We start from the raw sequence: 12,857 nt of genomic DNA on the forward strand, positions 1-12,857 counted from the left end.
AAGGGGGGGTGCTTAGGGGGCTGCAGCACCCCCATCTGTTGGCGGAGAGTTGTAACTGCAACGCCAAAAAGTAAACAAATCAATACAAAAGTTTTATTTTGAGTTACTGTTTTTGAGTTAGCATTTTTGGTGTAAGCCATCTATAAAACGCCTTCGACTATATAAGAGAAAGTGATAATGCGGTGGTGCTTTCTCTGTTGCTCTGCTATAGAAAAGGAAGCTCGTCAGTGCAGACAAGATCAGGGATGAGTTTTGTGAAAGCAGGGGTTTACAACCTGCGCGAAAGGCAAGGGAAACATCTCTCACAAGCTGTTTGCTCAAAGACCAAATGGACTGAAATTTAAAATGACGTTATTATACAGGGGCCGCCCCTCCCTACACGCAGATTTTACGCAGACCCTCGCGGATGGGGCCTCCATTTTGTGGAGGGAGCCCTCCTTCTGAAGCGCAAACGCGGCGCACCTATAGTGATGTGTAGCCGCGCCACAGTTTTCGCCGCTGCAAGGCTGCCACTAGCACCCACAACCCCCCACAGCACCCGCACCCCCAACTCTGACTGATTTCCCGCGTCCCTGTTTTCTTGTTGTTGTTTTCTCCCTCATGTTTACATTTCAGGATTAATATATAAATGTGTTCCAAAGCCTGATAGAGCTTATTCCTCTGTGCCACAGAGCACCAATGTTGTCCAGAAATAAACAGTCAGTTTATTTATATTGCACATTTAAGAACATTTCAGTCTTTTGACTCAAATGTGTTTTCCAGTTGGACGGCCGTGCATCCCCATAATTACACTCACTACTGTGGTGCTGTTAATGCTCAGAGAGCACATAATGTGAATTATTCCACAGCTACAAATAGTACCCGGCAAATTCACTGGTTACTTCTGTTTTAGTAACACCCATTTACTGTAGGAAATGACCTCATTAAAATCTCTATTTGTGACCTAAACTTAAACATGCCCAATTTGAAGAGGAGAAGTATTAGCCTTGTCATTTGCAACAAAACACACCTTGTTCAATCTCGCATAATGCACCCTGTTGTTTTCTTAAGCTGAACATAGCACATTATTGGTTGCTCTCAAATAGGTTTTTGTGCTTACAAATCTCATATTAGAAGACAATGGAGAGGGAGGCAAAACAAAGTTCCAATTAAGGTTATAAGATAAAGCACTAAATACATTTTGAGTTGATGATGGGACTATCTTCTTCTGGTGACCATGAAAGGCAATCCATTACATAGGAATCAAGATATTTTATTAACATGAAAAGGTGTCAACCACATGGAACTCATCCATCGAGTACGTCCCTGATAAAGAGATATTTGTCTAATAAAGAGAATAATGGATCATAGAAATCCATTAGTTTATTGTCAAGAAATGTTACTCTATACCACAAATGTCAAAGTCAAGTTGGTGGTAGAGGAACAGTCAGGGGATCATAAATAACTTTACTGTATGTCAAGTCAAATCATGGAATAGTTATTGAGATATTTTTGTCTGAAGACTGAATTTAGACTGATTAAACTTAAGACCAGCCATGCAAGCACAACTGAGCAAAACCAGTTATCAGCTTTAACTCATATTGCTAAATACACATCCATTAACCACATTAGATCACATGAGTTTGAATAATATTGAACAGTGCTCCCTTAATGTCCAGTGTGTCGTTCTCTTGAGACCATTGTGCTGCAATAGCTGCATGAGGGTGTAGGTTGTTCATGTATGCACTTAATTCCCTTTGACAGGGCTTTGTCCCTCAGTGAAGGGTCAGGCATAAGCAGGCAGGCCAGGGGGGCTCGGTCGGGGGCTGTCAGGTCCCGTCGCCCCGTGCACACAAGGGTCATTTCTAGTAATGATGGACAGGATGGTTCAGTGACGCCTGAGGCTGTCTGCCACAGCACACGAGCAGAAAGACAACGTTCTGTTGAAATCTGTTGTTCTGTCTGTGTTTGTTCCCTTGTGTTTGTCAGGGAATTGCCCAAGCAACGCATCATGACACACACAAACAAATATACGCACACATAACAAGTATTACTCTTTAGTTTTAATATGTTTCCTCTCAACTGGAGTTTAACTTTATCCCTCACTGAAGATAAAAATAACATGAACAACTGTCCTACAAAGTATTTTATTGTTGAAGACACACCGCCTCACAGTCTAAGTCTAATATTTGATTCCCATTTAAAAAACTAAATGTATTATAATAAACTATTGTCACGTTTTGTTATTATATAATAATAATAATAATAATAATAAAATGAATGATAATATAATTAATTTGAATGCAAGGACCATTGTTCCTGCCTGGTGTCTCAAACTGTCCATTGTACCCAGTGTTATTTTCATAGCTGCTCACTAATTTAAAAATACTTTCATTTTTTGTGTGTTTCTAAGTCCCTTAAATCACACATTGTTAACCCTCATGGCCTAACCTTTCATCTTCTCCCTTTGTCCTTACATCTAAAGTATGAACCCATTAAGTATCTTATTAATAACCTGTGTGAAGAGCTTTAAGATAAAACAAATAACTTGCATATTGTGATCTACCAAATTGATCAGATTAATGTTAAATTGATTTCTGAAACCTTATCATACCTGCACAAACCTCTACTGCACGTAGGGAAACAATTTGGTGTGTGTGTGTGTGTGTGTGTGTGTGTGTGTGTGTGTGTGTGTGTGTGTGTGTGTGTGTGTGTGTGTGTGTGTGTGTGTGTCATTTATATCCTTTTGTTGACTCCTAGTCTAAATTACACACTGCATGCAACAGCTGCTGCATGCCTGAGCGATCAGACACAGAGCAGGAATCCGCGTGGCAGTTTCTTCCTCAGTTATAATTACTTTTTAACAGATTTTCTAAGTTTAAAATAATAATTTTGAACATCCTTCAGAAATCTTTCTTTGTGTAAGATCTTTTTGGGGTTAAACAAGAAACATGCTCCTCTTGTTTAAGAAAGCAGCGGAAATGTTTCTTGGTGTGTCATAATGTAAACAATGACTGCAACAATTCAAATAGACAGAAGTGTGTGTATCTGTGTGCTTAAGGGCATGCATGTATGAGCCAGTCAATGTATGCGTATATCAAGAGAGAACAAATGGCAAAAAAAAAATCAAATTATTTCATATTAACAGTTACTATGTGATTAACAAGCTCCTGGGATTTCTGGATTACTTTGCCATCTAAATGTGTCTATTATGAAAGCATTGATCAGTCACTTAAGGATATACCTACATGTATTTAATCGACTGGCAGTAGGCTGATTAAATGTATTAGTCTCATAGATCTTCGTTTGTTGTCTTTGGCGGCACCTATGGCCATAGGTGTTAATTGCAGGTGCGATTTTCTATCTAATTTCCCAGACATTCAAATAGTGAAGCTGCTTTTTCCCCCGGGACTGTAGCACACACAGTTCAGTAATGCTGCAAATGCCAGGACTTTCATCACTGGACTATTTCCTCAATCTCTATTGTATTACCTCATACTTTTATGAATAGTGACTTAAAATGTATTATTTAATTACAATTGTAGAGATTTACTGTACTTTGACAAGTGCTTTGGTCACCATAAAGCAATCATATAAAACCTTTTAATCCAAATATGTACATAACTTGTCGGTTTTTAAAATGAAACATTGCAAGTTGCAAATATCTTCCAAGAGCACAGTTAAGCATCCTAGGCAAAGTAATTATTCATATGCAAACACATAATGTGAGTGCAGCCTCACACATCTTCAATCAACGCTCAAAGCTTTCCAAAAAGAGGTTATCTCCCTTCAGGGGATTCATTATACAAAACAGCAGTCCTATGATAACATACATGCACAAACAAATATGGGATAATCTTACCGGCATTTATGCTACTATGGATCACAGAGCAGTTGTGCAGACTGAGGTTGAGAACAGGAGAACAATCCACTATGAAAGTGCTGACTAAGAAGAAGTTAAATCCAGTTAAAAATCCTCCTGTGAAGAAGGAAGTGGAGCTGTAGTCCTCATCATTCATTCAAGCACAAAGTCCGTCACACATTCCAGCTCTTTGTCCCTGCGATTCAGCCTCTCCTCCTCCGCCTCTCGTTCTGTGGAGCGCTTAACATCAAGTCCCCACTCCACTGCTCCCCCCCCTCCTCGTCCGCTGAAAGGCTTACAGCAGTCCTTATCACATGCACACGCTCTTCCTTCTAGAGCTTCAAGGTAAATCCACAGCAGCTCCTTTCTCAATCTTTAATCCCACATTCGTCCTCTGACGTGCCTCCCCCCTCTTTATCTTGTTTCATTTTTCATATCTGACATGTTAGACTCTTATTGTATTCAATGAACTGTTCACTTTGTCCCCAAGCTCATTTTGGCGTATATTTATTTCATTTGCTGTACACCTTTATTCTTTGTACGTTTCACATGGTCGACCTGATGACAATGCACTCTTGGATGTTGTTGCCTTGGATTCTCGGATAGCTTGTATACTAAAACTCTCCAATAATGAGAATTGAACTGTTTTGGACGGGGTAAAATACATCCATCCTTTCTTTGATATTCATCCAGCTTTGCCCCCGATGGCTTTGGTCCTTGTGAGCAGCTTTAACCATGTCTGGCACACGGGTCACATCCCATACTCTTTCTTCCCCTGGGAGAGCAGACACTGCAGCACTAAGTAAGACCCCTGCCCTCAGGTATGGTTTGAAACAATGTATTTGATCCTCAAGGGATTTCAACTCGGCCAAATAAAACATATGTTGTATAGTAAGGGTCATGATGTACAGTATGTCTGATATTGCTTTAAAGCAGGATATAACCAGGCTGCTTTTCAACTACATACAGGGTGCCTGTAGCCTGAGAGACTGACTTAATGCTACAGCATGTAACAAAGGAACATCTTCATAGCCTGCTGTCAAAACTAACGGGTAAAGATCTGTTAAAAAATGCATGCTAAAAATGAAGCAACATGAGGCAGCATTTATCCTGGTGAAGTCTCTCTGAGGTGACGGTCGCTGTTTCATATTTCATGTGGACAGGAACTTATTTTCCTCTTTGAAATACCTTCTTCAAGGATTAACTTTTTAGATTAAAGCCAACATCTTATTGGAATCTTATTTGAATGCAGCACCCTGGTTGGGGACTAAGATGCTCACCATCAATGATGAGTCTGGCTAATTTTAAATGAGACCTGGTGGTAATGCTAGAGGAGAATTCTGACGCAGACATCTAAGCAGCATCCTCCTGGGTCTGAAATGTGAATACAGTCAGGAAATGTATTAAACATGTATTCTTTCAAAGGGCCAGCACTGGTTCAATAGAAGTTCTGAGAAAATGACTCTACTTCTGACTGATTTCTTCTCAGTAAACATTTTCTTCAATGCAACATGATATTTATTTAATAAATTATAGGCCCAATTACAGTCAAATTGAAAAATAAGCAGCGCATTCAACTTGTAGGTTCTTCCGTTTTGGCTTTTGTCCATGTTTTCATCTTAGGACTTTTTGCATTGTGTTTTCAGTTCATAAAAAGTTCATTTCTGTCTCCTAAAAACGTCCTTGCAGCCTTCAACTGCCATGTTGCTTCTGGTTACAAAAATTAAACTTGAGGCTTAAAAAGATAGTCCACAAACCAAAAACCGACAGAAACCTTGACTACATCCACTTGTTATGAGTCACAATAATTCATCCTCTCCAAGTAAAAGGCTGTCTAAGTTTTCATAACAATCCATCTTGTAGTTTTCCAACAAATTGACCAAGAAAAAGATGAATTAAAAAATATATATATTAAAAGATGTATGCAAAACGTTCATACTATATCATACATATAATCTCAGTGGTCTCTATTTACAGAAAAACATTATTATTTTTGGCTCTGTATTCCAGCGCAGTGGATTTAAAATGAAACTGCGATTATGAGACCGAAGGGCTGTGTTTCAGAGGAGAGAAGCGCTTTCTAAATGAACTGCTCTCTGTCTGATCTAGTAAAGAGTGCACTTGCCTCAGGTTAGTGAATACTGATTTAGTAACACTGCTACCATGAAATGTCTTCATTTAAAATCAGATTTTCAAGATTTTCATATTCAATTATATGCTAAAACTGATTAAATTAAACTTACTTTCAAGTCCAACACATGAACCTTAAGTCTATCTTCAAACCTCTGATCTCAACTACAAATCTGACACGCTTGCAAAAGCTATCACTGTGACCAAAAAATATCAAAATAAAATGAAGGGAAAAAAATGGTTTAATGTTTATTGTGCCTTATTCCGAATACCCTGACGTGTGCATATAGGTATCTGATGGGAACACTTGTCTTTGATGACTGTTGATGGTAAACGTTGTATAATGATTCAAAGCATTGTAATTGCGAAATGAATCAAGGCAGCAAATTATAAAATGAAATCTTATTTGTTTAAACTGATTATAAACTACTATAACCTCTCTATGACCTCTTGTAAATACCCACATGTGTAATGCTGGACTTTCCTCCCTGCAGCACGTATCTGACTCACTGCTGTCACAGTTCACTTTTACTGCCAGGAATTTCATGGAACATTGTGGTTTTGTTCCCTGCAGTAAAAAACATGAGCAATACGATTGCTCTTTTATTCACAACTGAATTTTTTTTCAAAATCAGTCAGCCTTGTTTACTTTCATTAAACCTTGATGCAAAATGTACAAGCCTTTAGTACACAGCTTGTTTTGTGAAATGTTGAAACACTGACTTATAAAATTGTTTTACTTGGCAAAACCTCTAATCCTATTAAAACCTACAAAGGATTCACATAACTAGAAAGATAAAACATTGCTTACATGACAATAACTCAACTTGTATAATTAAACATGAACACACTTCTGAAAACGGTCACAAGAGAAACTCTATTTTAATTCAAGAAACCTGTGTTGAAAGTGCAATAGATTAAAATCAATGATAGCTGCTATTTTCCCTGAATCCAAACTATGGAGTCTCCCAGCTGATGGAAAATTAGATTATGCAATCATTTATTTCAGATTCCAGCAATCAGCGTTTTCCTGCCAAGCTGAATTTCCCTGGCACCATGCTTTGCCTCTCAGCAGATATAAATACTCCCCGCTCCAAATGCAAAGACATTGAAAGAGATTATAACTGTAACTGCTGAAGCTGAATATTATCAACAAAATGTGGTAAGTTCAAATGTTATAATTATTTTTCAATTTCTCTTTGCCTTTATTTTTGTAGCTGTGGTGGAGAGGAGGACAATTATATATCTGCCACTACGTTTTTTGCACTACTAAAAACTGTTAATATTTACTTAATTATGTGACCGTCTATGTTTCCTGTAGGTATTTAATTGCTCTTTTTACTGCACTGTTAGTGTACAGTTTTATTATTATGTTGCTGTGTTTATTGTATTTTTGTAACTCTAGCACAACAATTTCCTTCGGGATAAATAAAGTCTTATCTATCGTAACTTATCTTAACAAACTGTTGTCCATGCAGCAAAATGGTTACAATATGTAAGAAAACTATTAATATGGAAATTCTGATCTAAATGTTTTCAAGAAGCTATCTAACTTGGTTAAGTTTTACAATAATTAGATACAAATTCTAACTCTGATTTGTTTAGATTTGTGTCATTCATAATCCTTTTATGGGCAATGAGACATTTAACTTCGTTTGGATCTGTTGTTGTTTGAAGGTTTTCTCAGACAGTGCTCCTCCTGGCCGCATGCGCCTGTCTGGCAGACGAGGTTCTAACCGAAGAAATGAACCAACCTTTGTCAGGTAACACAAACATGCTATACACTGATGAACATGGTGATCTAATTCAAAATGGATTTCTGTTTACATTTACCATAGAGTATTTGTTGGTAGGGTTTACTGTATTTGACCAACAAGAAAGAAACGTATACAGGCATGCTCGAGGCTAAGGCTGAAGCACAGTACTTTTGGTCAAATGATATGTTTCCAGTTAAATAGTTTCCTATGGTCATTACCTATTTTCACATAAGCTACTCAGATTCATCCTCTGGGGTCCCTGGATATCTCTACCATATTTGATAGAAATTCATCCTTTGATTGTTGAAAGACTTAGTGGTGGAAGGTAACTAAGAACATTGACTTGTATTTTTACTATTTGATGGTACTTTATACTTCTACTTCAGTACATGTCAGAGGCAAATATTGTTCTTTTCAAACCATAAATATGTGTGCTAATGTTAAATACTTTGCAGATTTACATTATTAATTCAAAATATATATAAAACATTATTCTTGAGAATGGCCATTCTCAATAATAAATCATTTTTCTTGCGTCACTTTAGTAAATATATATATATATATATATATATTGATGCCAATACTAATGTACGTTCATCTAAATAGCATTTTGAATGCACAACTATTTGTAATCGAACATTTCTATACTATGGTATTATTACTTTTACTTAAGTGCATCATCTTAGTACTTACTCCATCAGTGCCAACAGTGCAGTACAGTGAATAAACTGGTTATTGTGGCATCTACAAAAACTCATATAAGATAATTAAATTGGGAACATGCATGTATTTACAATCAGAATATCTAACCTCACATGTTTCCTTAATGACTAATTCAGAGATCCAAACAGCAGCCTTTAAGTGGCTCCAGGCTCCAGTTCTCTGAAGCTGCTGTTTGACACTTCTAGCTCCCTGACAGCTGCTGTTCAGATAGATATCTGCGGATTGAAATGACCTGAGGATCTGAGGACTGAAGCTATTATTGCTCATTTCAGATTGTGTCCTTCATGTAGCTGTAAAGATACTATATCTGACATGGAAATCATCTGCTTCTCCTCAAACAGCCCTTCAAAAACTAAGGCTAAGCGGTCAGAGAGCAGAGAGAGATGTGAAAATAATTTGTTAATTAAAAAAAAGGGAACTTATTTACATAAAAAATATTAGATTATTGAGAGAAAGAATACCTGAACTAGTAAATCCATTTCATATTAAAGCAGTGTCTTGATTAGGTAGTTGTTAATTTAATTGCACTTGTAAGCCATTGCTAACTTTGTTAAATACATTGGTTAAACCCTGTGAGGATATTACATTTACAACAGGGTTAATGATCATGGACTGAGTTCAAAGCATTTGCGAACACTTTAAAGAAAAGATCCCCAGAACCGGTTCCCTTGATGATCTCAGCCGCACAAGAGACTCGAGGATCAAAGCAGAACAAGTGGATTATCCTCTATCTTTCTTTTTCTTTACGATGAATAAATTGTTCCTGGAGGAAACCTTCAGAGCATAAAAGCATCAGATGCAGATGAAAACGCTTTTAACAGCAGTCCCGGAAGTCATGACCGTGTGCTAAATACAGACATCTTTGAGAAGAAACTCTTTTGTCATTTTGACATACCAATCATCACAGACAGACTGATTAAAACAGTCATAAAATGGTGTTTCAAAAAGCCAGCAAATACAGTTTTGAAGATTTTAGGATTGTCAATGTGTGCATTGTGAAGTAGGTACCATACACATTGTCTTTGTAAAATGTAATGTAAGCTCTTAATTATATTAGACTTCATCAAAGAAAACAGACTTTAACCTGGAGACGCTTGTCTGCAACTTGAAGTCAGCGGCATACAAAATGGTGATGTGGTGGAAAAAATAAATAAAAAATAAACCAGTTCAACAATTGACGCTATGTGTTTAATTAGACAAATAATAAGCTTTGCAAAGAGGTTCAATCACACAAGGCAATTCTGCAGTGACTCATATTGAGCAAAAAGTTGCTACATACTTTACAGGAAAGAAATGTGGCCCTTGTGACTCCTTCTGAGAACAGGCTAGAGATCATCTAGCCTCAGGTGGAAATACAAAAACGACAAGGTGATGAGCAGAACTACTTTCAGCCAGGTAGAACAAAGAAACCGTGAATTGAAGGCCAGTTTTTATGCAAGAAGGTAATAGAGAAAAACACTACATGGATCATACAAGATTATCTCAAGGTCAGATAACAGTGTGTTGCCACTTTTCAGCTGGTTGATTGAAGGTTAATTAGTCTGTACTTTGTTTTGAATCAAGTCCTGTGTCATTACATTTCCATTGTTCCGGTGAATTTGTAATTTGCAAAATACACATCCTGTAACAGTTCTTCGGATTTAGCAGCCAGGTTGCACAGTTAATAACGGCATATACAGTGGGGCAAAAAAGTATTTAGTCAGCCACCAATTGTGCAAGTTCTCTCACTTAAAAAGATGAGAGAGGCCTGTAATTTTCATCCTAGGTATAACTCAACTATGAGAGACAAAATGATCACATTGTCTGATTTTTAAAGAATTTATTTGCAAATGATGGTGGAAAATAAGTATTGCACATAGTTGGTTGGTATTTAACAGCAAGGGGTGTTATAGTCTGTGTTGTTGTGTGTGTGTGTGTGTGTGTGTGTGTGTGTGTGTGTGTGTGGGGGGGGGGGTCTATAGGGGGTGTGCTGGTTGTACAGTCTGAACGCTGCAGGAACAACAACAACAGTCTGAATTTCTCCAGAAAGATAAGATTTGAACCAGCTGTAAACATGATAATACATAACAGCATGTGGTCATCGCATCAAATGGCTTGTGTTGAAATAACCCATCGGAATTTGGATTGTTCTAAGAGAACAAGATTCGTGAATATAAAACAAATAGAGAATACAGACAATTATACATGACAAAAACAAGTATATACAATTTAGATTACATAAATTAATATATACTGTATTTATTTCCCCAGCCTCCAGGTTAGCATCCCCCCGCTCCAGGCGGATGGTCGGGGGCACCCTGGCTCCTCATGTCCCATGGCAGGTCATGGTGTACATTGCTGACAAGGTGGTGGACGGAGGTTCTGCAGGCGGGGCGCTCATCTCCGATCGCTGGATTCTGACTGCTGGCAGGAACCTGTTCGTCAGGAAGAGTCGACAGCACACTCAGGGGAAAGATCCTGTCATTCCTAAAGTGTACCTGGGAATCCATGGACGGCCCCAAGCTGTTGCCTCCAAAGAAGTTGCTGTCGAAAAGGTGAGTGAGATAAATATTTGAACTGAAATACGTAACTTTACCTCTCTGATCAGGCTCAAGACCCCAGAGGCCGCTATTCAGTTGCATGTTGTGGGTCAATGGCGTGTAGATTTCAATAGACCGCTATACTGTAGTGCTGCATTAAAGGAAATATGTGAGTTTATGCACAGACATCTATTTTTGTTGACTTTCAATAATTTAGTATATTGCATGAAAACCATATTTTCAAGGCCATGCCATTCAAGCAAATCAAAAGAAAATGCATCACATTTTTTTTCTTTGAGCCTTGAAAACATATATTGAAGCAGGTATGAGACTTAGTGCAAGGAGTAATTCTCAACCAAAGAAACATTTAATCCTTTAAGGATACATTTACTGATTTTAAGTATCGATGCCTGTATTAAGACAAAAAACAAGAATACATGTTTCCTTTTATGCTGTGCATCCTGTATGTACAGGCAATTTAACTGTTGGCTGTATGTACAAATCGTGGTGTGTTTAAGTCTTCTGTCCCATAGACCACGATTGAAAAAAACCTTTAAAATCAAATAATGAGCAACAGATAGGCTGTGATATTTCTGAAAATAAGGAAAATCTAATTTTCTTAGGATTTGTTGACCATTATCATATCACCAGACTTGTCTTGAAACATAAAATAATAAAAAGTGGCAGAGTTGAAAAAATGAATCTATTTATTCAGGGGTTTTTGTTTTTTATTATTTCATGCAAGATTAAGAATGAAATGTTGACGTTTCTTCTACTTCATTTCACTTGAATGAAAAGAATATTCAGATTGTGTCTTAGCTGTTTTCTTAATTCTCCCTCCGGCAGGTTGTTCTTCACCCAGGCTTCCAGAACGGCTCTGACTGGGAGAACGACCTGGCTCTGATCCAGCTGAAGGAGCCTGTGCTGATGAGCGATAAAGTGACCCCCATCCCTCTGCCAGAGAGGGGCCATGACCTGGCAGACACCCTGGGAGGGACAGGGGTCATCACCGGGTGGGGCTGGGGGATACATTTCACCCTCGCCACATCACTCAAACACCTAGTAGTCCCCCTAGCCAATCACACTGAATGTAAGGCAGAATATGATCTCACTGAGCTAACACCAGCTGTAGACGACCACATGTTCTGCACCGGATCCACCCGGTATGAGGAGAATGTTTGTTTTGGTGATGCAGGAGGTGCTCTGGCGGTAAAAGATGCTGCAACTGGAGACATCTACGCTGCAGGGATCCTCTCCTTTGACAAGTCCTGTCAAACATACAAGTACGGAGTCTATATGAAGATTTCCTCGTATTTGCCCTGGATCCACAGTGTCATCAGAGGAGATAGCGAGAAATCGTCTGCTCTGCGCTCTGATGCCATGTCTAAGATGTACTCATTGCAGCAGTAGAGCTTCAGGTTCTGAGCTGTGGATTTTGCAGAGGAATTATTGTAATATATGACTCAGTACATTTGAATAAATTCTCGCAATATTACTACTTCTGTGTTCTGTCACGTAAATGTTTCATAATACACAAATAGTGTAACATAATCACTGAGCCAGCTCCCTTGTTTTCACTGCCACTTCTGTCACTTTCCGTGCTGTTTTTTTTTTTCTTCTTTATTTATTTGGGGTCATTATAGTACAAGTACAGTTTTTCAAATCATATATTTTTAGAGACCCGAAAGTGACAAATGAAATAGCAAACAAAATTAATCAAAGTAAAATAAAAACGAAAAAGTACACAGGGGTTGTTTGAAATAGCAAATGTCTACACATGTACATGCATACATATCAACATACATATATACATTCAATACACATACATGTGACCATACATACATATCTATACATATACATTCAGTCGGTGTATAGAAACAGTCAAAC

General features: G+C 38.0%; 1 protein-coding gene across 1 annotated transcript; it reads left to right on the plus strand.

The window, feature by feature from the left end:
- The first annotated feature begins 7,052 nt into the window (after positions 1-7,052).
- On the plus strand, positions 7,053-12,468 carry hp (haptoglobin). The gene is made up of 4 exons (XM_010772019.1): positions 7,053-7,133; positions 7,649-7,734; positions 10,702-10,985; positions 11,817-12,468. Exons 1-4 carry the CDS (start codon positions 7,129-7,131, stop codon positions 12,378-12,380), a joined length of 939 nt encoding a protein of 312 aa, XP_010770321.1. The 5' UTR covers positions 7,053-7,128; the 3' UTR covers positions 12,381-12,468.
- Positions 12,469-12,857: the final 389 nt, after the last annotated feature.

This window comes from Notothenia coriiceps, unplaced genomic scaffold (assembly GCF_000735185.1).
Source record: "Notothenia coriiceps isolate Sejong01 unplaced genomic scaffold, NC01 NC01_scaffold00010844, whole genome shotgun sequence".
Lineage (NCBI taxonomy): Eukaryota > Metazoa > Chordata > Actinopteri > Perciformes > Nototheniidae > Notothenia > Notothenia coriiceps.